Consider the following 25,477-nt stretch of genomic DNA (forward strand, 5'->3'; position numbering starts at 1 on the left):
TAGCTGGCAAGAGATTTTTCCAGGTAACAGAGAATACGCAATAAAGCGGGTGCCTCTACCTTGGGTACCTGGCTCACAAATAACCCATTTGGCTTCCCAATCACCCTGATACCTAAAACTAGCGGAATTTATGCTCGCGGCTTGAATGGCTCTGTTCAGCCAAAAAGCAAAAGTTTATGGCTGAAACCCTTTGCTCTGAAATGAAATCTAGTCTCTTTGGCTCGACTTTATTAGGCCTGGATTGTACAGCGATACGAGACGTAAGTATCCAGAATCTGCTGTCACTAAAATAGAACTGAGAGTTGGCAAACATTTTTGCCCTCACACTCAACACTGTGTCCTAAAATGGAAAAGTTAAACAGAAATAAGGGATACAAAGAGGAGCCATTTTCTGAAACTTTAATTTTAATTGAATTAAATATAGCTGTGTCATTGTTCTCTCTTTACACAGCCCACATTGAAGTGGAGACTAAGTTATTATTGGGGTCATTGGATCAATGGAGAGAGACTAGGTAGATAAATCTGGATCCCTGAAATATTGTTTAGACTAATTATCACAGCAACCCAAACACTGGGATACCCATCTTGTGCTTAATTATCTACAGGCTTTCTCTCTAACTGGCTCCAATATTTAGTGATACTCATAGAAAGCATCCTTTTTCATCTCATATTCAAATCCTTTGGACCATGATTGATTCTCTGGTCCTCAAAGAGAATACTTGTTCTATGTTCTTCACTGTCTTTGGGAATACCTTTGCTACTGTACGTGTGGTCCATGTTTGGGGAGTATTTATGTTGCCTGGGAGCTTGTTAGAAATGCAGAATCTTAGACCCCACCCCAGGACTACAGAAAGCACATTTTACTAACACCCTTGGGTGATTCACATGCTCTTCAGAGTTTGGGAAGCACTGGACTCACAGCCTTAGACATGCCCACTGGTGAGAAACTATCCTGTGTTAACTTCAGTGGATGCAGTGGGATTCTCCCCAAACTGTCTAAAATATTGAAGATTTTGCAAACACATAGGTAATTCTCTAACGATTTGTCTTATCAAAAGCAACCTCATAATTCCCGTGCTGATTCAAATGCTTTTCTATCTAACTCCTTTCTTTTTCTCCCAGTTCTTAATTAGTTAATAGCAAACAGTTGTTTTTGGTCTCAGTTTTAGAATTTAGGAGTAATGGAATTGCCAAATGCAGCCTTTGCTGGGCTCAGTCTATTTCCTGTTGAATTGTTGTTTGACCCTACATTGGAATTCAAAAGAGTGCAATCCAGAAGACAGAGGGCTAGGTCACATGGGAAAGAAAGCATATAGTCATGAGACGGAGCAAAGGGGGCTCCTTTCTGCAGGAAGTGCGGTGGGACTCCTAGCTAGTAAGAGGTAGGACTTCTGTTAGATTGGCAAATACACCAATTCCTGAGAGTCCCTTCTTTCAAATTCAAGCCTCCAAGGTATTGGATCTAGAATTTAGAAAACCATAAGCCACTTGCTAAGTAGCCCAAGATGTTCTGTGATGACAAAGTTTCCCAGAAATGTGCTGCTCAGTAGGAAGTGTTCTGGGAAGTTTAAAAATCACCCGACTCTACACGTTCCCTGTGAGATGCCAAGAATGCAGAATTTTTCAGCATTCGGGGGGCACAAATTGGTTCCTTTCATGGTCAACACTAAATGCTATGAAGTTAGCAGCACTGACTTGTGATTAGATGCCTGGAAAAATTGTGCTTGTTTCTTTGTGTCTCTTTCCCCAGTTTTGTCTTGCTCAGTTCAATTCAACAAATATTAATTAAGCACCTCTTATAAGCACCTCATAAGGTAGTATGCTGCTTGTTCTAGCAGATACAAAGTTGAATGCCTAAGGGAGGGTCTCGTGTTCCAAAATTCCACTTTATTGTAGTTCTTGTCAGATGTTAGAAGACTCAGATACTATGATGGTAGCTAATGACAACTAATGCATACTGAGTGCATACTGCCAACCAGGGGATGTTCTAAGCATTCTTTATCCATTATCTCTTTTAGCCCTCCCAAGCTCACCAGAGGTGGGCATGATTTGTGTTCCCATTAAGGCAGGGCAGAGCACATCAATTTGGAAAAAGGAGGAAAGTCCTCACAGACGAGGTGGCATACGATGGGAACTTTATAGGTAGGGTTGGATCTTGACGGCTGAAAATGGCCACAGAGAGATTTCTGACAGTAGGATCAGGGAAACGAAGTGGTGGGGAGATCAGAGGGAGGAAGTTTTCAGAATAGCATTGCTGGTCTCCATGAGCTGCTCCTTGAAATAAAGGATTCTGTGACTTAGTACCATGTTGCCCCTTTGGAGATTGACAATTCATAGTAACATGTGAAATACTCTGAGTTGCACTAAAAAACTCCCCAGTTTGGCTTTGTGAAATCCAGCACTTCCCAAATGTATTTCATCCATTCAACAAATATTGAGCTACTGCTATGTTCCATGCACTGTTCCAGGCTCTGGAGACTCAGGTGAATTTTTCTGCCTTCAAAAAAACCTATATTTTAATGGGGACACCATAGAACTCCCTCTTCACTCTCTTATGTTCAAGGTGGCACCTGTTAATAAGTTCTGTCGAGGCTACCTTGGGAAATCTTAGTTGGGAATAATGCTACTTTACTGGCATTTGGGGGAAATTGTGAGAAGTAAGGTTTGTAAGATAGAGTAGGACCAGCACAACTGCAAATGCAGTCCGTGGATGGGTGCCATGAACTATTTGCTACTCATCCACGAAGTGGCAAGTACAGAAAATGAGAGGAATGCTTAGGAACTTTTAGAGCAATTTGACAGATTAATTTTATATCGGTTGAATCTAATGATAGAAATTTTGGACTTGTATTTTGCATGTCTTGTCTATTCTTTTTTTGTTTTTTGGAAATCATTTCTGTTAGATTTTGCAGAAGTTTGAGTCTGCAAAACGATGGATACCAGAAATAAAAACAAAACCCTGGTCTCTCACCCCAAATGGGTTGAGAAGCTCTGTTCTGAAAAATCCTGCCTGCCAGGGACTGAATTGTTCTCCTGAGGATTGCTTGGCAGGCGTCTGCTTGAGAACACTTACTTGCTGCTTGCCCTACCCAGATGAGAATTATTTTTAGTAGTATTTTAAGAACCTTATTATTTGAAGCACAAGTGAGAATGTTCTTAACTATTATCAAGATTGCAAAACCAAAGTCCTATTTGGACAGATAGTGAATAGGCCCATCTTTAAAAAGGCCTGGCAACACTTAAGCATAAATACCTTTTCTACATTGGAGAGGAAAAAAAGAAAAGGGTAGAACAACCTACCTACATATTAAAAAAATTACCAATTTCCTGTCACATAGGCCACACTTTCTGAAATAATTTATAAATAATAATTATTTTTAAAAGTTCTCATATCACTCTTTCCGTTAACCCTTCCTTTAACTTCAGTTCCTCTGGCATTCTGTGTTTTCAGAAGTAACCTAAGTTGGGGTAACATAGCAGGGGGGAAAATACCCTGTCTGCTAACTCTTTTTGCATGTGGTGTGGTCTGTTGATCTCTCTCTGAACACTTCATGTGGGCTGATCTTTTTCTTCATAATGCTTGATGGAAGAAATCTCATTTGATAGTCTGCAGCCCACTAGTCTGGGAATAAGAGATTCGGTGGAAGTCCACCCCAGAATTAATCTTCGGAGTTGTTTATTTATTCGTTCAGTGCTGAAGCAACCAGTTATCTTGCATTCCATCAAATTCCAAATAATGTGTTTTAATTGACATTGTCCCAAAGCCTTTGGAAAAATCTGAGATCCTTTCGTTCTATTCTCACATTCTGGAAAATACAATCTGAAATAGGCCATAATTGTGGAATGCCAAATCGTTATGGAGTCCCTGAAATCCAGTGCTGCTCTCGGAAGGACAGCCGACCTGAGTCCACATCCAAGAAGGACAGCGTTGATATGCAATTTGGCACAGAGAAGAGATATATTCTTTTTTTTTTTTTTTTTTTTTTGAAGAGATATATTCTGAAAAGGTGCAAATCACTGTTGGTTTCCCATCTCTTCTGTTTCTTTCCTTTGTTTTCAACTTTATCACCAGTTTCCTCCATCCCCCAGAAAGCTGTGCAGCGAGGCTTTCTCTGTTCTGGCACTCGTGAGGAGCTAAGCTAGCAAGACTCGAGCGTTTTGTTTTTTAATTCTACGAGTTTATGTTGAGGCGAGGAAGAGAGGGGGAAAGAGCCGCATGCCCACTGGTGGTTAAAACTGCGGCAAGTTTGTTAACATTGGAACATAGAGGGAAATAAAGGAGGAGAGAGAGAATCCAGGAACTGGGTCAGTGATAAAGTCTTCTTAACAATCAGTTGTCCTTAGCATTGTTCTTTCCAGCAAGAAATGATTGGATGCAACATTGAATCAGATTTTTCCCAGTGGCAGAGCATGCCGTTGAGGGATGGGGATGAAGGACCCCACTCATTTTAGTGACCAGCCCACACCCTCATCACCCTAGAGCCCATCAATGCTGATTCCATGTTGATTACTGTAATTAAGAGCTTGACACATTCTGTGGGTGTTCTCTGTTTTTTGTGGGCGTAAATATGTTTTTGTGGAATCTCAGATACGTCGGCCAGTTCCTGTCAGTGCGCTCTGTTTTAGACGGTCACATTACAAAGGACAGTGACAATGTATTGTGTAATTTATATGTACAAATATTCAGCTGTAGCTAATTGATTCTAATTAAGGACTTTTATGGTTTAAAACTATACATCCTTTAGAGCAAGAATATCGAGAATTTGGATAGATTTTTAAAAAATCATAAATGTAATAAATACCTGCTATTACAATAAATAGTCTTCTACTACCAGTTTTGGGCAATACTGGTGTGTATGTTACAACTCACCTCTTCTTATTGCAGCTATTAACATAATGGTCATTGATTTTTTTTTTTTTTTATTGTTTTTTTTTTTTTTTTTTTTAAACATCTTTATTGAAGTATAATTGCCTTACAATAGTGTGTTAGCTTCTGCTTTATAACAAAGTGAATCAGTTATACATATACAATATGTTCCCATTTCTCTTCCCTCTTGCATCTCCCTCCCTCCCACCCTCCCCATCCCACCCCTCTAGGTGGTCACAAAGCACCGAGCTGATCTCCCTGGGCTATGCGGCTGCTTCCCACTAGCTATCTATTTTACATTTGGTAGTGTATATATGTCCATGACACTCTCTTACCCTGTCACATCTCACCCCACCCCCTCCCCATATCCTCAAGTCCATTCTCTAGTAGGTCTGTGTCTTTATTCCCGTCTTGCCACTAGGTTCTTCATGGCCTTTTTTTTTTTTTTTTCCTTAGATTCCGTATATATGTGTTAGCATACTGTATTTGTTTTTCTCTTTCTGACTTACTTCACTCTGTATGACAGACTCTAACTCCATCCACCTCATTACAAATACCTCCATTTCATTTCTTTTTATGGCTGAGTAATATTCCATTGTATATATGTGCCACATCTTCTTTATCCATTCGTCTGTCGATGGACATTTAGGTTGCTTCCATGTCCTGGCTATTGTAAATAGAGCTGCAATGAACATTGTGGTACATGACACTTTTTGACCTATGGTTTTCTCAGGGTATATGCCCAGTAGTGGAATTGCTGGGTCGTATGGTAGTTCTATTTGTAGTTTTTTAAGGAACCTCCATACTGTTCTCCATAGTGGCTGTATCAATTTACATTCCCACCAACAGTGCAAGAGTGTTCCCTTTCCTCCACACCCTCTCCAGCATTTATTGTTTCTAGATTTTTTGATGATGGCCATTCTGACCGGTGTGAGATGATATCTCATTGTAGTTTTGATTTGCATTTCTCTAATGATTAATGATGTTGAGCATTCTTTCATGTGTCTGTAGGCCATCTGTATATCTTCTTTGGAGAAATGTCTATTTAGGTCTTCTGCCCATTTTTGGATTGGGTTGTTCGTTTTTTTGTTATTGAGCTGCATGAGCTGCTTGTAAATCTTGGAGATTAATCCTTTGTCAGTTGCTTCATTTGCAAATATTTTCTCCCATTCTAAGGGTTGTCTTTTGGTCTTGTTTATGGTTTCCTTTGCTGTGCAAAAGCTTTTAAGTTTCATTAGGTCATATTTGTTTATTTGTGTTCTTATTTCCATTTCTCTGGGAGCTGGGTCAAAAAGAATCTTGCTGTGATGTATGTCATAGAGTGTTCTGCCTATGTTTTCCTCTAAGAGTTTGATAGTGTCTGGCCTTACACTTAGGTCTTTAATCCATTTTGAGTTTATTTTTGTGCATGGTGTCAGGGAGTGTTCTAATTTCATACTTTTACATGTACCTGTCCAATTTTCCCAGCACCACTTATTGAAGAGGCTGTCTTTTCTCCACTGTATATGCTTGCCTCCTTTATCAAAGATAAGGTGACCATATGTGTGTGGGTTTATCTCTGGGCTTTCTATCCTGTTCCATTGATCTATATTTCTGTTTTTGTGCCAGTACCAAACTGTCTTGATTACTGAAGCTTTGTAGTATAGTCTGAAGTCAGGGAGCCTGATTCCCCCAGCTCCATTTTTCGTTCTCAAGATTGCTTTGGCTATTCGGGGTCTTTTGTGTTTCCATACAAATTGTGAAATTTTTTGTTCTAGTTCTGTGAAAAATGCCAGTGGTAGTTTGATAGGGATTGCATTGAATCTGTAGATTGCTTTGGGTAGTAGAGTCATTTTCACAATGTTGATTCTTCCAATCCAGGAACATGGTATATCTCTCCATCTATTTGTATCATCTTTAATTTCTTTCATCAGTGTCTTATAATTTTCTGCATACAGGTCTTTTGTCTCCTTAGGTAGGTTTATTCCTAGATATCTTATTCTTTTTGTTGCAATGGTAAACGGGAGTGTTTTCTTAATTTCCCTTTCAGATTTTTCGTCATTAGTGTATAGAAATGCAAGCGATTTCTGTGCATTAATTTTGTATCCTGCTACTTTACCAAATTCATTGATTAGCTCTAGGAGTTTTCTGGTAGCCTCTTTAGGATTCTCTATGTATAGTATCATGTCATCTGCAAATAGTGACAGCTTTACTTCTTCTTTTCCGATTTGGATTCCTTTTATTTCTTTGTCTTCTCTGATTGCTGTGGCTAACACTTCCAAAACTATGTTGAATAATAGTGGTGAGAGTGGGCAACCTTGTCTTGTTCCTGATCTTAGTGGAAATGGTTTCAGTTTTTCACCATTGAGGACAATGTTGGCTGTGGGTTTGTCATATATGGCCTTTATTATGTTGAGGAAAGTTCCCTCTATGCCTACTTTCTGCAGGGCTTTTATCATAAATGGGTGTTGAATTTTGTCGAAAGCTTTCTCTGCATCTATTGAGATGATCATATGGTTTTTCTCCTTCAATTTGTTAATATGGTGTATCACATTGATTGATTTGCGTATATTGAAGAATCCTTGCATTCCTGGGATAAACCCCACTTGATCATGGTGTATGATCCTTTTAATGTGCTGTTGGATTCTGTTTGCTAGTATTTTGTTGAGGATTTTTGCATCTATGTTCATCAGTGATATTGGCCTGTAGTTTTCTTTCTTTGTGACATCTTTGTCTGGTTTTGGTATCAGGGTGATGGTGGCCTCGTAGAATGAGTTTGGGAGTGTTCCTCCCTCTGCAATATTTTGGAAGAGTTTGAGAAGGATAGGTGTTAGCTCTTCTCTAAATGTTTGATAGAATTCACCTGTGAAGCCATCTGGTCCTGGGCTTTTGTTTGTTGGAAGGTTTTTAATCACAGTTTCAATTTCAGTGCTTGTGATTGGTCTGTTCATATTTTCTATTTCTTCCTGGTTCAGTCTCGGCAGTTTGTGCATTTCTAAGAATCTGTCCATTTCTTCCAGGTTGTCCATTTTATTGGCATAGAGTTGCTTGTAGTAATCTCTCATGATCGTTTGTATTTCTGCAGTGTCAGTGGTTATTTCTCCTTTTTCATTTCTAATTCTATTGATCTGAGTCTTCTCCCTTTTTCTCTTGATGAGTCTGGCTAATGGTTTATCAATTTTGTTTATCTTCTCAAAGAACCAGCTTTTAGTTTCATTGATTTTTGCTATTGTTTCCTTCATTTCTTTTTCATTTATTTCTGACCTGATCTTTATAATTTCTTTCCTTCTGCTGGCTTTGGGGTTTTTTTGTTCTTCTTTCTCTAATTGCTTTAGGTGCAAGGTTAGGTTGTTTATTCGAGATGTTTCCTGTTTCTTGAGGTAGGCTTGTATTGCTATAAACTTCCCTCTTAGCACTGCTTTTGCTGCGTCCCATAGGTTTTGGGTCGTCGTATCTCCATTGTCATTTATTTCTAGGTATTTTTTGATTTCCCCTTTGATTTCTTCAGTAATCACTTCATTATTAAGTAATGTATTGTGTAGCCTCCATGTGTTTGTATTTTTTACAGATCTTTTCCTGTAATTGATATCTAGTCTCATAGCGTTGTGGTCGGAAAAGATACTTGATACGATTTCAATTTTCTTAAATTTACCAAGGTTTGATTTGTGACCCAAGATATGATCTATCCTGGAGAATGTTCCATGAGCACTTGAGAAAAATGTGTATTCTGTTGTTTTTGGGTGGAATGTCCTATAAATATCAATTAAGTCCATCTTGTTTAATGTATCATTTAAAGCTTGTGTTTCCTTATTTATTTTCATTTTGGATGATCTGTCCATTGGTGAAAGTGGGGTGTTAAAGTCCCCTACTATGATTGTGTTGCTGTCGATTTCCCCTTTTATGGCTGTTAGTACTTGCCTTATGTATTGAGGTGCTCCTATGTTGGGTGCATAAATATTTACAATTGTTATACCTTCCTCTTGGATCGATCCCTTGATCATTATATAGTGTCCTTCTTTGTCTCTTGTAATAGTCTTTATTTTAAAGTCTATTTTGTCTGATATGAGAATTGCTACTCCAGCTTTCTTTTGATTCCCATTTGCATGGAATATCTTTTTCCATCCCTTCACTTTCAGTCTGTATGTGTCTCTAGGTCTGAAGTGGGTCTCTTGTAGACAGCATATATATGGGTCTTGTTTTTGTATCCATTCAGCCAGCCTGTGTCTTTTGGTGGGAGCATTTAATCCATTTACATTCAAGGTAATTATCGATATGTATGTTCCTATTCCCATTTTCTTAAATGTTTTGGGTTTGTTATTGTAGGTGTTTTCCTTCTCTTGTGTTTCTTGCCTAGAGAAGTTCCTTTAGCATTTGTTGTAAAGCTGGTTTGGTAGTGCTGAACTCTCTCAGCTTTTGCTTGTCTGTAAAGGTTTTAATTTCTCCATCACATTTGAATGAGATCCTTGCTGGGTAGAGTAATCTTGGTTGTAGGTTCTTCTCCTTCATGACTTTAAGTATATCTTGCCACTCCCTTCTGGCTTGCAGAGTTTCTGCTGAAAGATCAGATGTTAACCTTATGGGGATTCCCTTGTGTGTTATTTGTTTTTTTTCCCTTGCTGCCTTTAATATGTTTTCCTTATATTTAATTTTTGACAGTTTGATTAATATGTGTCTTGGCGTGTTTCTCCTTGGGTTTATCCTGTATGGGACTCTCTGTGCTTCCAGGACTTGATTAACTATTTCCTTTCCCATATTAGGGAAGTTTTCAACTATAATCTCTTCAAATATTTTCTCAGTCCCTTTCTTTTTCTCTTCTTCTTCTGGGACCCCTATAATTCGAATGTTGGTGCATTTAATGCTGTCCCAGAGGTCTCTGAGACTGTCCTCAGTTCTTTTCATTCTTTTTTCTTTATCCTGCTCTGCAGTAGTTATTTCCACCATTTTCTCTTCCAGGTCACTTATCCTTTCTTCTGCCTCAGTTATTCTGCTATTGATCCCATCTAGAGTATTTTTAATTTCATTTATTGTGTTTTTCATCATTGCTTGATTCCTCTTTAGTTCTTCTACGTCCTTGTTAAATGCTTCTTGCATTTTGTCTATTCTATTTCCAAGATTTTGGATCATCCTTACTATCATTATTCTGAATTCTTTTTCAGGTAGACTACCTATTTCCTCTTCATTTGTTAAGTCTAGTGTGTTTTGACCCTGCTCCTTCATCTGCTGTGTGTTTTTCTGTCGTCTCATTTTGCTTATCTTACTGTGTTTGGGGTCTCCTTATCACAGGTTGCAGGTTTGTAGTTCCCGTTGTTTTTGGTATCTGTCCCCAGTGGCTAAGGTTGGTTCAGTGGGTTGTGTAGGCTTCCTGGTGGAGGGAACTAGTGCCTGAGCTCTGGTGGATGAGGCTGGATCTTGTCTTTCTGGTGGGCACGTCCACGTCTGGTGGTGTATTTTGGGGTGTCTGTGGCCTTATTATGATTTTAGGCAGCCTCTCTGCTAATGGATGAGGCTGTGTTCCTGTCTTGCTAGTTGTTTGGCATAGGGTGTTCAGCACTGTAGCTTGCTGGTCATTGAGTGATGCTGGGTCTTGATGTTGAGCTGGAGATCTCTGAGAGATTTTTGCCGTTTGGTATTACGTGGAGCTGGGAGGTCTCTTGTGGACCAGTGTCCTGAAGTTGGCTCTCCCACCTCCGAGGTACGGCCCTGATGCCTGGCTGAAGCACCAAGAGCCTTTCGTCCACACGGCTCAGAGTAAGAGGGAGAAAAAATAGAAAGAAAGAAAGGAAGGAAGGAAGGAAGGAAGGAAGGAGGAAGGAAGGAAGGAAGGAAGGAAGGAAGGAAAGAAAGAAAGGAAAGAAAGAAAGAAGCTATAATATAGTGAAGTAAAATAAAGCTATTGTAAAGCAAAGCTATACAGACAAAATCTCCCCCAGAAGCATATACATATACACTCACAAAAAAAAAGGAAAAGGGGAAAAATTAATATATCCTGCTCCCAAAGTCCACCTCCTGAATTTGGGATGATTCGTTGTCTATTCAGGTATTCAACAGATGCAGGCACATCAAGTTGTTTGTGGAGTTTTAATCCGCTTCTTCTGAGGCTGCTGGGACAGATTTCCCCTCCTCTTCTCTGTTCGCACAGCTCCTGGGGATCAGCTTTGGATTTGGACCCGCCTCTGCGTGTAGGTCGCCTGAGGGCGTCTGTTCCCCGCCCAGACAGGACGGGGTTAAAGGAGCAGCTGCTTCGGGGACTCTGGCTCACCCAGGCCGCGGGGAGGGAGGGGTACAGAGGAGGCGGGGCGAGCCTGCGGTGTCAGAGGCCGGCGTGACGTTGCAGCAGCCTGAGGCGCGCAGTGCGTTCTCCCGGGGGATGTTGTCCCTGGATCACGGGACCCTGGCAGTGGCGGGCTGCACGGGCTCCCGGGAGGGGCGGTGTGGAGAGTGACCTGTGCTCGCACACAGGCTTCTTGGAGGCGGCAGCAGCAGCCCCAGCGTCTCACGCCCGTCTCTGGGGTCCGCGCTGATCGCCGCGGCTCGCGCCAGTTTCTGGAGTTCGTTTAGGCGGCGCTCTGAATCCCCTCTCCTTGCGCGCCGCGAAACAAAGAGGCAAGAAAAAGTCTCTTGCCTCTTCGGCAGCTGCACACTTTTTCCCGGTCTCCCTCCCAGCCAGCTGTGGTGCGCCAACCCCTTCAGGCTGTGTTCACGCCGCCAACCCCAGTCCTCTCCCTGCCGCCAACCCCAGTCCTCTCCCTGTGATCCGACCGAAGCCCGAGCCTCCGCTCCCAGCCCCGCCCGCCCCGGCGGGGGAGCAGACAAGCCTCTCGGGCTGGTGAGCGCTGTTCGGCGCCGAGCCTCTGTGCGGGAGTCTCTCCGTTTTTCCCTCTGCGCCCCTGTTGCTATGGGATCCGTGCTGTTAGCTGCGGCTCGCGCCCGTCTCTGGAGTTCGTTTAGGCGGCGCTCTGAATCCCCTCTCCTCGCGCACCAGGAAACAGGGAAGAAAAAGTCTCTTGCCTCTTCGGCAGCTGCAGACTTTTTCCCGGACTCCCTCCCGGCTAGCTGTGGTGCACTAACCCCTTCAGGCTGTGTTCACGCCGCTAACCCCAGTCCTCTCCCTGCGATCCGACCGAAGCCCGAGCCTCAGCTCCCAGCCCCGCCCGCCCCAGCGGCTGAGCAGACAAGCCTCTCGGGCTGGTGAGTGCTGGTCAGCGCCGAGCCTCCGTGCGGGAAGTGCGGGAATCTCTCCGCTTTGCCCTCCGCACCCCTGTGGCTGCGCTCTCCTCCGTGGCTCCGAAGCTTCCCCCCTCTGCCACCCGCAGTCTCTGCCCGCGAAGGGGCTCCTAGTGCGTGGAAATCTTTCCTCCTTCACAGCTCCCTCCCACTGGTGCAGGTGCCGTCCCTATTCTTTTGTCTCTGTTATTTCTTTTTTCTTTTGCCCTACCCAAGTACGGGGGGAGTTTCTTGCCTTTTGGGAGGTCTGACGTTTTCTGCCAGCGTTCAGTGGGTGTTCTGTAGGAGCAGTTCCACGTGTAGATGTATTTCTACTGTATCTGTGGGAAGGAAGGTGATCTCCGCGTCTTACTCTTCCGCCATCTTCTCTCCTCCCCCGTCATTGATTTTTATAATTTCCTCTTAGTTCATTATATTTGATGTGCACAACATAACGTATATTTGGATTAAAACAATGTACTTGTTTTCGATTAAGGATTGGTATATGATAGTCTTTGGAATTATTCATATGACTCTGGAGGTAGGGATGGACTTCTGCAAAATTATTTGGCTGTAATCAACACAGTTATTCAGACTCTTTGCTGGAAACAGAAATCACAGTGATTGTAACATACCGCAGCTGGGATGGTTGATTTTTCACATTCACTGGGCTGTTAGCGTTAGAGAAACACAGTTTCACCCTAATCAGAGAAATCATAAAATATAAAAGGTGTCGTTCCTGACCCACCGTTAGTAACACATGCAAAATCTGGGAGCAAGAAGGTGTTACTTCCCCCAGAGCCAAGGCTGATGTTTCCAGTTTGATGGTGCCTTTGGTGGTGGAGCCATCGGCCCCCAGATTGGTGTACAACCGTTTACTTAAGGGATTGAACTAGACTGGTTGAAAAATTAGATAATGAAGGGCAGATAAATAAGACCGTGAGAAGTGTGGACGTGCGAGCCCCACGGCTCAGATCTCTTTTCTCACTGAAGATCTGCGAGTGGTTGATGAATAAGGACCCGGAGCACATCACCTGCTCATTTTTGCTAGGTGCTCTTCTGAAGCAGCGGGAGTTTGATGTGACAGCCAGAGGAGAAATTGCTGCCTCAGGAAATGCTTTGCCTTTGACTGATTGTTGAATGGCTGGCAAATTAATTTTGGCACCTTTCCCTAAGTCATTTTGGTCCCATTCTTTCATTTTTCTGCTGGGAAGTGTGTATTCACATTACAGTTAAAAATATTTCGACAACACAGATGTGGAGAACAGCATGTACTATTTTAGGCAAGAAGTTGTAGGCTGGGATGGTTCCATTTTATAGAATAGAAATGATGCCATCGTGCTCTGAGAGGAGGTCTGAACTCTCCTTTCAGCTCGACTTAAAATCAATATTACTTCTCACTGACTTCTCACAAAGTCAGGGGCTCCAGGGTTTAAGATCTTGCGTTCTTGAGGAGCTTTTCCTCTTAGATACTTATATTCCGCAAACCCTCCAAGCCCCCCAAGATCCTAGCCCCACTGCTTCTCTATATATTTACCCTTTCAATCTCTAGCAAGAGGTAATATGGTGGGTGGTTAACAGTATGAATTCTGAATCCTGTTTGTACCACTCATTGGCTTTGTGACTCTTAGTGGGTTTCTTAGCCTCTCTGTGCCTCTGTTAAAGGGGACTTATAATGACAGTAACTCATTCTACCGTCTCTAGATCTCTTTGTTCACTGTCAAGTGTTTTAAACTCAACAAATTGTATTTTATACTAATTTTTCCTTTCCTAAGAATGTATTTGATTACGGCTAACAAAACTAAAAGGAATGTGTATTTTGCTTTTGCTGTTTTCAAAATAAGTGAAAGGTGCCATGCTTGAGAGTTAGAAAGGGAAACTTTGATAAGAAGGGGTAATTGAAGCCCTTGCCTCGGGATGAAGATTGAGGTTCTATTGTCTGAGTTTGTGACACATTACAGTGTCATAAGGCTGGGTGCTCTATCCCTGACTCTCCTGATGGGATAACCTGTTCCGGTCATTGTTCTGCCACAACTTGTCATTCTTGCCCTTAAGGATTGAAGGGTGTAAGTGTTAATTATAATTACTGATTCTCCTTATATTATACGTATTGGTTTTTTAAAAAAAATTTACTTGTGGTAAAATACATATAACAAAATTTACCATTTTACCATTTAAATCATTTTCAGTAAGTTTTTGTGTGTGTGCGTGTGAACATTTATCAGAACCTGAAAAATTTGTTAACTTATCAATAGGGAAATTGTGTTAAAGATGTAGAAATCTTAAAGGGTTATAACAATGAATTTAAACTCCTCAGCTCTTAGACAGTCCGTTCAGTACTTCTGCATCTTGCATTATACATACCATCTAAGCATCTGCATATGTCTGTGGAAGAGGCATTTTGCTTTCCAGAAAAGTTCTGTTCATTTTTTTTTTTCCAGTTTTTTGACTTTTAGTCCTCAAGCATTTCAGATCAGCCACAAACTTGCTGGAAACGAAATGTGGAAAAAAATCAGCAAAAGTCAGATATATATCGTCAGATATATCTTAGGTATATGTGATGCTTTTTCTGGCAAAGAGAAAAATATGGGAAAATGAATACCAGTTTAAATAAAATTCAGTCAGTAACTAGAATGGCTCATAAGACACAGAATATGCTCAAAAATATTTGCTGAATTAATGAATCAATGAACAATTTATGCTAAGTTCAAAAGAAACATGAGTATAATATTTGTATCCTAAAAAGAATTTATTTCTACTTAAAAAGTTTAGTGATGAACCTACAATAAAATTTGGTCTCAAGAGTAGTTCCATTAGGACGTAGAGGCATGAAAATAATGACCATAATTAAAAGAACCAAATTAAAATCATATTAATTGAGGAATAGCACCAACAATCAATAATAATTGAGATAAAGCTTCATATTTTCATTATTTTTGAAAGCCAAGTGGAATATTTAAATTAGCAACATAAGCAACATATTATAAAAGGAATGTCTCTGCTAAAAGAATAGGCTGAATTCTTCTACTTCAAGAAAACTCTTTGCCCATAAAACTCAACTGTGAGGATTTATAATTGGCAATCCCTCAGATACTACCCTATTTACCAATAAAAAATTGTGATAACATAGTGCCCCAAATATTATATATTTCAAACTATTTACTAATGCAGACTAAGCTTTCTTCAAATTAGTTGGAATTAATAACCTTTGCTTATGAAGTCAAGAATATCTTTTATTTGAAAAAATAAGTTGAAATCTTATGAGTCGGGGAAATTAAAAAATTTGTGCTTAGCTAAACACATAGCAGTTAATTTTTAAAATCATAAAGTTTAGCAGTAGAAAAGGTTGAGTCCTTTTGTTTTGAAAGACCCCACTCTGGGGAAGACTAATTTGTAGATGAACAATCCATACCCAGCAGTATTGCATAGCACATGTCTAACGTGTGGTGGTAGGTTAGAAGCAGCACAAACTAATGAGGTTAACCCACATAATCTAATAACCCAGCCAGAACACAAAGCAGACGTAGCATAGAAGCAGGGAGCATTCAATTTATTTCTAAATTATTCCTAGCTTTTGTATTCCAGAGCATCACCAAGTAGATGGTAGGTGTGCATTTCCCACTGTTCCCAAGTCTCTCTCATTTCCCCCAGTTAACTGACTATTGGGTCATAAGCAAGATGCCTTTTTTTATTTGGCTGTGGCTGGTCTTAGTTGCAGTATGGGGGTTCTCCGTTGTGGCGTGCGGGCCTTTCTCTAGTTGCAGCGTGCACGTTTTGTTTTTCTTTTCCTCTCTCTCTAGTTGTGGCATGCGGGTTTTCTCTCTCTAGTTGTGGCACGCAGGATCCAGAGTGCGTTGGCTCTGTAGTTGTGGCACGAGGGCTCCAGATTGCGTGGGCTCTATAGTTTGCGAAACCCAGGCTCTCTAGTTGGGGCGCGGGCTCAGTAGTTGTGGCGCTCAGGCTTAGTTGCCCTGCAGCAGGTGGGATCTTAGTTCCCTGACCAGGGATCGAACTCGCGTCCCCCGCATTGGTAGGTGGATTCTTTACCACTGGACAACGGGGGAACTCCCAAGATGCCTTTTAATTCAGTACCAGCACAGGACATTATTAAGAGCCACTTCCAGTTGGCTGGGAAGCTCCTTTTCATCCTCCGCCTTATCTAACCTCCAGTGGAAGTGAACTGGGGAGACAGCAGCTTACAGATACCCAAGGACCACACAGCCTGCCTGTCTTCCTGCCTTGGGAATCCATGACATCCCCAAGCTCCCAGAGGGGCTCAGCTTCTTGTTGTTTTCACTTTATACTTTTAAACGGTCGATTGCAAGGTAAAACCTTTCCAGAAATAGCTAGCGTGAAGAGGGCTGTTGGGAAAACCAGTTGAACTTGATTAATTACGACAAAAAAAAAAAAAAACATTTTAATGACATTTTGGTTAAGACCTTTCTGAAACTACATTTTACTTTTTTTTTTTTTTAATTTATTTATTTTTATTTATTTTTGGGTGTGTTGGGTCTTCGTTTCTGTGCGAGGACTTTCTCCAGTTGCGGCGAGCGGGGGCCACTCTTCATCGCGGTGCGCGGGCCTCTCACTGTCGCGGCCTCTCTTGTTGCGGAGCACAGGCTCCAGACACGCAGGCTCAGTAGTTGTGGCTCACGGGCCTAGTTGCTCCGTGGCATGTGGGATCTTCCCAGACCAGGGCTTGAACCCGTGTCCCCTGCATTGGCAGGCAGATTCTCAACCACTGCGCCACCAGGGAAGCCCTACTTTTTTTTTTTTAATTATTTTATTTATTTATTTTTTAATTTATTTTTGGCTGCATTGGGTCTTCGTTGCCGTGCACGGGCTTTCTCTAGTTGCGGCGAGCAGGGGCTACTCTTCCTTGCAGTGCGTGGCCTTCTCATTGCAGTGGCTTCTCTTGTTGCGGAGCACAGGCTCTTGGCACGCAGGCTTCAGTAGTTGTGGCACATAGGCTCAGTAGTTGTGGCTCGCGGGCTCTAGAGCGCAGGCTCAGTAGTTGTGGCGCGCATGGGCTTAGTTGCTCCGCGGCATGTGGGATCTTCCCGGACCAGGGCTCGAACCCGTGTCCCCTGCATTGGCAGGCGGATTCTTAACCATTGTGCCACAAGGGAAGTCCTACATTTTACTTTTTGTGATATTCAAGGTGGTGTTGGAAAAATCTCCTTTTTTCCCAAAGTAGAAATAGATATGTTGTTTCATGTTATATATATATGCTCACTGCAAAAGCCTTCAGACAATACAGAAATCTATAGAGAAAAAGTGTCATTCTACATCTCAGAGATAACAACTGTTACTGTTTTGGTATAAAGCTTTCTAGATTTTTCTACGGCTTTACGAACATTCAGATAATTATAGAGTGTTTAAAAATAGGATCAGACTATACACACTATTTAGTAATGTGCCTTTTAAGGTAATTTTTCTATGAAAATATATACATTTTCATCATAATTTTTAATTGCTTCCCTGTATTCCACGGTATAAACCTACCATTTGTGGTTATTTCTAATTTCTTGTTCTAAGAACAAGAAGAATGTTCTTGTACATGTGTATGTGTATACTTACCTACTTGTTTCTTTGCTATGAATCCTTAAAATGGAATTGTGTAAAAGAGTATGCACTTTTGTACATTTTGATAACAATTTAAAAATTGCTCTCAAAAATTTTTTATCGATTGTGGATGAGTGCCCATGCCTCCACATTCTTGGAAATCATACAGGTTTAGGAAGAAGTGGTGCTTTAGAGGGGACATCCGTCTAGTCTATGAGTTTAGGGGCATGGAAGACTTCACGTGGTGATGGGGTATGTTCCTGGTTGTTCAGGAAGGTCGCCACGACACAACCAGTGCATTCATTTGTTTGCCAGATGGGGTAACCCCACTTTCCTTTTACTATCCTATCTTAAACACTTCTCCTGTGTTCTTCTCCCTTAGATTGAGGAAGACACGTGGCAGAAATACTACTTGGAAGGAGTCTCAAATGAAATGTACACAGAATATCTCTCCAGTGCCTTCGTGGGTCTGTCCTTCCCTACTGTTTGTGAGTAAGTGACCGCTAACCATATGCTCTTTGGCTTTCAGAAACATTTAACGTGTCTCTGGAAGGAAATGCACCCCACCTGTGGCCAGCACAGTGGGGACACTCGACAATTACCAAGTGTCCTGTGCTCAGCCTTCTGTGATGAAGGGGAAGGTGGGTCATTATATGGCCCCTGCCTTGGGGATTTCTGCTGGCTCTCCTTTCCCTCCAGTCCTGAGAATCTCAGGCTTGGATTCATCATTTGCCCTAAATTATGAACTGCAGTTTTCCTGCATATCTTGAATTATGCCCCTATAATGTAGACACATGTATGAAGGGTAGCATGAACCCATGCCTCTGATTTTACCAGGGCAAAACCAAATCTTGCTAGCACCTTGATGAAAGAAATTTTAATCTCTTTCAATTAAGTCAGGTCATAAAGACATCAGAGAAGCCGCTGTTCAAAGTGCTTTCACTATTTCCTGAGGCAATGTGGAACCAAATGTACACAGGGAGGCCTTGAAATAGTCCTGAGTGGTTTAGCCCCGAGATGGACAACTGGTATGTTATAACAATAAAAAGGCTTAGCATCTCCTTGTACTGGCTCAGCAAGATGGATTTGAGCAAGGGGTAGCCCCAGCCTGCATGACCCCTCGAGGTAGAACAGGTGATCATTTAAGGGGTATGACGTCAGGAGCTCCAGGTGTCCCAGACCCCAAGAAACTTCCACCAGGACGATGCCTCAGATTCCCCACCTAGAAGCTCAGATGTTGGATGTAAGTCAAACAGGGGCTTTGTCCCTATGAAAACACAGACTCCCTGGGAATGCTGAAACATGAAGCCCGATACTTTGACACTGTAGCAAAGAATTTGGTAAACTCAGTCTCACTGATAAAAACTGGGAAGAAACAGGGGAATCTGGGAACCCACTGGGCTGAGGAAGAAGAGCTCTTCCCTTGTGCTGTGTGCCTGCCTGCAAACACCTTCTGGAAAGGGCAGCCTGAAGAGGACAGTCCTGGGGGGCTCTTGGTTTCCTCTGTCTCATAGTTTGCTGTTCTGTGCACAGCAGAGAGGGGCCAGAGCACCTGGTAGCTTGGTGTTTACCTGTCAGTGACTTCTGTCAGTGAGCACAGCAGGTGCACCCTGCCTGTCCCTGGGCCCAGACCCTAAGCAATCCAAAATGGTTTGACTGTTTACTGAGATTTCTCACCCTGTCTCGAAGTGAAAGTTTAAACGCTAAATGGACCGGAAAAGGGCATAGGTAATTGATTCCGAAGGAGTTATTTTCCAAAAATGGATGCCCCATTGTAACTCCCATGTGTTCCTTTCTTTGAGAGCTATTTCTCATTCTGCCATAGAAAGGAGTTAACCATTCAGAGGCAGTGGGTCCTGGAACACTGAGGCTGTCCCAGGGGATTTTCTCTGTCTTGGAGCGTGGCCTGCCTGGGATAAAAATTCCAGGAGGATTCAGGACTTATATTAGAAGCTGGTCCTATAAGAAGACAATTGAGGCCTCTTAGGTCTGGTGTAGATGTGGTCTGAGCCCACAGCAGAACTGCCAACACCTGGAGGAGTCCTATGGCACCTCAGGCATTAGCAGGGGAGTATGTGAAGTCCCCTTCTTTGTCTTTGAGTCTCCCAGGCTTGATTGGTGTCAACATGAGCGCTCCCTTGCAAATCCCTTAGTCCATGTCCCTCCCCCACTCCCTTCCTGCTTTCCTACTGCTTCTCTTATTTTGCTTCTGGAAACTGAGTGAGTTCATTTTAAGAGTGTTAACCTGGAAGGTTAGAACTGCTCCCTCTAAAAGTTCCAGCTGGGATACCTGTGGGGTCAGTTTGACTCACGTATTTGTCCTACACAGTGTTTCATTTCTTAAAAGTTAGTCGCCAGTATTTCAAAAAGGTGGTTCTTCACGTAAAACTAGATTCCTGGCCTCTTTTGAAAATCTGATGAACCAACACGGGACTTGCATTTCTACTGAATGCTAAGGGACTCCAGTTTGCTGTAAGGAGGGGTTTAGTGAAGGACCTCCCCTCCCTGATGTCTTAAACTGGCCAGATTTGCATTTACATCAGGGCCTGGCCCCCTCGATGTGTGAGTTTGCCAACTCTGACCCATTGGGTGTGTGAAACTTCTCTGCCCTTTGGAGCCGGCTCAAGAGCTGGGCAGTAGTCTGTAAATATTTCTCTTGACTGATTTGCATGTTGACAACATGTTCCAAGAAGGAGAAGATCCCTCAGACATACCTTGTTGTCAGAGAATTTGGTGTTTGTTTGGTACAGCTTCTGGAATACAAAAACAAAAAACAAAAACCAAAATACCATCATGAAAAACTTCTGATGTGAGTGAGAATGTGTTCAACTGACTGCTGTTATTCGTTTAACACAATGATACAGCAGAGGTAGAAATAATCAATAAAGAAAGGACACTTAATGAGATTTAGGAACATCCCAAAACATTGAAGCTCTCCTCAAGCAGTTGATTATCTGGAGGCTTAATTATCTGTGTTTTCTACTTTAAATTAAAGAAAAGCCATAACTCAGAGTTACCAGCAGTTTAATGATAACACTCTTCAATTCAGGTTAATTAAAGCACAGCCGTAATTAGAGTGTAGGGTTGTATATCACCAGGCTGGCGCATAAGTATTTTCATTACAGTAAGAATTGGCTATTCAATTTCAAGATGACATGAAGGACGCCAGAATATATTTTCAGCTGGTTCATGTGGAAGAAAAAGAGTTGGAGAATATTCTGGGTATAATAAAGCACTGATAAAATATACAGATTTTCAGAGCCGTCTCTGTAATTATGCACGGCATTAAAACAATATGCAGCCAATAACGTCTTGAAGCATGAAAAGAAATAAATTTGCTCTTCCCTTGGGCTGGCAGAGTGCTCCCTTGCAGGGTAGGATCACCACACCGAAAAGACTGGAGTTTTCTCAGAAGCTGGGAGAGTCATTCAGTGAAAAGCTAAGGGGGCAGGATTAACGGGTGAAATCTGAGGTCGTTTCCCAAGAGAACAGATGTGGGAGGAGGAGAGAGAGAAGGGGCAGGAGGCCCCCAAGTTGAGCTTTTTAAGAATTTCGAGCAGAGAGATGCTTTCTCCGGCTCAGGTAAGACTTGCGCCAGCTTCTCTGCACCAGCCTTTGGCCTTCACGTGTGTATCACCAGAAGACGGAGCTTTGTTCCAAAAGCAATAACTAATTTAGACAAAGTGCAGTATCATTTCTAAATATTTCACTTAACATTTTCTCATTGAATCCTCACAACAATCCTGTGACGTTTATGTGAACATTACCACCCCTGGTTTATAAAGGAGGACACCGAGACTCAGAGGACGTTGCTGTCCCCTTCCAAAGCCACCTAGCAGACAAGTTACAGGACCAGGATTTTACTGCTGGGGCCTCATGCAATTGGGAACAGCTTGGAGGATGTGGTAGATGAAGGCTGGCTAATTAAGAATCTCCTGGGGAGCTTATTAAACAGAGAGGATTCTAGGTTCCATCTCCAGATTTTAATATCTGGGGTAGATCCCCCAAATCTGCATTTTTTTGTAGGTAAGTGGGGTGATTCTGATTCAGTCTGATGACTGGGGAGCCCCCGGCAACCCCATTCTCCACACCACAGGCTGGAATAACTTCTTATTCCAACTTCGGGCTCAGTCACTGGAATGTTTCTGATTTTCGCCAAATCATAGAATTGTAGGTGGGCCACATCTTACAAGCTAATGTTAGGATTTGGGCCTTTGTGGGCACTTCCTCTCCATTGCTCCTTCTTCACGAAGGGTATTCTGCAATCTCCATGGATATAGGAATGAGTCCGCCCTCTACCATGCCAGGCAAACTGCTGACTGCTCTCCTCACTCCCCACGCCTAATCCAAATCGGAATAGGAAAAAGACGTGGGGGTACTGAGCCCTTTAATGCTCTCAGTCAGGTTTCCACTGGGGATCATAAAAGCAATTTCAGGGTGGGGAGAACAGTGAAGCACCAAATGCAGAGAAGGACAATTTAGGGTGCCACAAGCCAGATGCCTCTTGGCCTTGATGGACACCGTGGTGGGTATGTCCTGGACCTTCCTCAGGATGCTCTTAGGGTGTTCCTTTTAAGGGCCAGCAACTCCTGAGCATTTCCCTTTGGTTTTGCATAGCTGGCTTGCCCCTGGTCTGTGTGGCAGGAAGATCAAGGCAAAGGAGCTATGGGATCTGAAAGAGAGGGTGCCACCCATTGTTCTCTGAACACCAGGAAACCACCCGCTTCCTTTTCCCTCCCACTCCCCATCTTCCTCAGTAGGTGACTGTGGAAGGTGCAGATGGCTAGTGCCAGCCAAGCCTGCAGGAAGCCGGGGCTGGGGTATGAGGCTATGCTTGCCACGAAGGGGTCCTATTTTTGAGTGGTTCAAATAGTAGGATGCTGTGTGATGTCAGGTAGTGTGAGCTGTGGAGTCGCAAAGGTCTGGGGTCAAACCCACTTGCTGGATATGTGATTTGGGACAAGACAGTTGATTTCTGCCTACCTCCTTCTTTTGATAGTTCCCAGCTGCCTGACCTTGGGCTCAGTGCTCCCCCCAGTTTCCTCATCTCTAAAATCGGAATGATAGAATTTGTCTCTCAGTACCAGCTAATGTCCTTTTTCCCTCTCCTGCTTATCCTCTTCCCACCACCCTTCTATTCTGCCCACTGAATATAATATAAACACCAAGAAAGAAAGAAATATATCATGACGTTTCCAGGTTTTATTTACTCTTACCTTTTAGAAAATTCTGCCATCGGTCACCAGCCAGTTAATCAGCTAGCTATTTAATGAGCTTGGGGTATTTGTGCCAGTGTGCCAGGCAAGGTGCAATTAGATTTGATCAAGTATATGCTTATTAAAAGATTGATAGCAATACTTTCAAATGCCAAGGAAAAGATTCTGTTTCCCTGCAGCTGCTGCCTTCTGAGAGTTTGCAGTCTGGCGAAAGGAAATAATACCCATCCTCAGGGAGAGATGAGCGCCCATTGATGAGTGTTTGATGGATGCACACAGCCGGGGGACAGATGCTGAGAGCTCCCTGCAGGCTGGGGTGGCCAGGAGAGGCTTCCTGGAAGAGGTGATACTTGAGCTGTACCTTGTATGGAGGTTGGGTTCAGAGAAGGAATAAAGAGGGAAGAGGGAATTGTAAGTGATAGGGAACCAGGAGGCTGGGAGCCACAGAGAACTCTCTCAACACCCAGGTCTCTGAGATTTTCCAGCGAGAACAAGTTGATTTCCCCTTTAGATGGGAGAAGGAGAAAAATCAGAGTTCTTTTGACATGTGATGTTTTCAGGGGGAAACAGCGGTAGTGTTTTTATTATGAGAACTAGCAAATGAGAGGATGTACCCCCCTGCCTCCAGGTAGGAAAGCGAGGGCAGAGGAGGGAGGTGGGTGGGGAAGGAGGAGAGGAGGAAGCCACAGGTTCACAGGTTTGGCTACTGCAAGAAGGCCATGTGCCAGGTCCTGAATCTCATGGTGAGCAGATCAGTCAGTCAGTCATCACTTGCAAAATATAAACGCTTAATTGTATCAGGTTTTATAGCTCAGGGGGGATTAGGACAAAAGATGTATTTGAAATACTGCGTGTCTCTGTGTCCCCCTGCAGCTGTTACAATTCAGATTTGATGTGGAGTATTTAATGCCTAGGTAGCTTGAGGAACTCTGACCAGATCTTCCCTATGCTAAAGGACAGGAGTTCTGCCCTCCAGCCCAAACGCAAGCCTGAACGCTTCTGTGCTGGTTTAGACAGTACGGGGTCTTCAGGGCGTGGTTCTCCTTCCCCTCATCCACCTGCATTCGGGGCCCTAACATTGAGAAAATCATGCTCTCGTCCTGTGTTGTTTGGCATGGACAGATCTTTCCAGGGAAGCCACTTGAGGAAACTTAAATTTAAGACTGCCTAGAGAAAGCTGGGTCTCTTGCCCAGTGGAAAGCTACAGCTAGTTTAACTTGAGTTCTGTGAAATCAGTAGTTCTTAGAGAAAGGCATCCGAATTTGAACATGGAGCAGAAAGAAGTCAGCAGATTCTATCGTTATATGATAGATTTATTTAGCCAGGCTGCAGAAATGAACATTTTATGGGAATTTATGGAGAGGCTTGAGTCTCATCTTTTTTTTTTTATTTTTTTTTTTTCACACACACACACACTGTATTTTATTTTTACAAGAGATAAATCGACTGACACCAAGCATTGTACATGGGAGTCTCATCTTTAAAACGTATTTTTCCTCAAAGAACTGGCCCTATTCATCCAATTATTTGGGGGTATTATAATTAGGACTGAGCATATATGAACACAGATAGGAATGCGTTTATGATTATTTCTATTACAGGGATTCAGAAGGTGACCGATAATCCTTCCACATGTGAATAAACCAGTGGCCATAAAATCTATTAAAACCCTTAATCGAAGGCTACAGAGGCAGTGGCAATTCTAGAATTCTCTACAGGAAGGGTCAGGGAGGCAGTCCAGTAGGAAATACTGGGGCTTGACTTGATGCTGGGTACACATAGCAAACACACAGTTTACATTTTGTATTTCTGATTACTAATAATAGCAAGGTTTTCTGAAAAATGCATTTACTGACATTTTAGGCAAATGTTAATTGTCCGTATGAAAGAATGTAATTATATTTAAATTCAAGTGTCTTAGGTGTGCTAGTGGAGATATTATGAGAGTGGGTGTGTTCAAAGTTGGGGGTGTTCTAAAGCCTTCCCACTCCACCTCTATGAAAGCTGCTGGGAAATCTGAACAACATTTTCATGAGCATTTTAAATCACTTCCATTTTCCTGGTGCTGAGTCTTACAAATCCCGCTGGTTCAAATTTTCTTTAACTAGATGTTTCCATTTTGAGAGCCTATCATTTTAAATCAAAGCTCCTAAATGTGAATCTTTTTTTCATTTTAGCCCCTAGATCCTAAAGATCTGGTTCCCCAATGCGCAGTATTTATATCCTCATCTACTCTGATTACATGTATCAGCCTGATATTCCCAGGGTCCCTCTGGACAACTGAAGAGGGACTGGCGCTTCCGGGAGGAGCTGGGTTTGGGGGGCACAGTGAAAGCTGCCTCTTCTGTCCTTGCCCCTTCACTCCTAGGTGAGTCATCTTTGGCAGCCCCAAACCACACCTTTGCATACCCTTCCTGAACACATTAGAAGGTGCAAACTCTACGACAGGTTTCTATGCTTAATTCACACCAGCAAGCAATCTTTCTAGTCAAGGGGGCTGATTTAATAGCAAGAACAATTTATTTCCCTCTGGGTGGGTAGAAACAGTTGGACTCTAATTCTTAGGAGCCTTTGTTCAGGAACATCTGGGTTGAAACTACTGTAGTTAACAGATGATGCTGGCAGTAAAGAAAAAAAGAAAAAGAGG

The 25,477-nt window shown here is 42.5% G+C and overlaps 2 protein-coding genes across 11 annotated transcripts in view; one reads left to right on the forward strand and one right to left on the reverse strand.

Moving 5' to 3' along the window:
* Positions 1 to 25,477, forward strand: part of KCNMA1 (potassium calcium-activated channel subfamily M alpha 1) — a 786,057-nt gene that overhangs the window by 598,383 nt on the left and 162,197 nt on the right. For all 10 annotated transcript variants that reach the window (XM_059899168.1, XM_059899169.1, XM_059899170.1 and 7 more), the window contains one exon: positions 17,997 to 18,106. In XM_059899168.1, the coding sequence (XP_059755151.1) occupies positions 17,997 to 18,106 (110 nt within the window). The remainder of the gene's footprint in view (positions 1 to 17,996; positions 18,107 to 25,477) is intronic.
* The window catches only part of LRMDA (leucine rich melanocyte differentiation associated), a 1,782,822-nt gene that overhangs the window by 98,536 nt on the left and 1,658,809 nt on the right, over positions 1 to 25,477 (reverse strand). The gene's annotated exons all lie outside the window — the stretch shown is intronic.

This window comes from Balaenoptera ricei, chromosome 16, assembly GCF_028023285.1.
Source record: "Balaenoptera ricei isolate mBalRic1 chromosome 16, mBalRic1.hap2, whole genome shotgun sequence".
Lineage (NCBI taxonomy): Eukaryota > Metazoa > Chordata > Mammalia > Artiodactyla > Balaenopteridae > Balaenoptera > Balaenoptera ricei.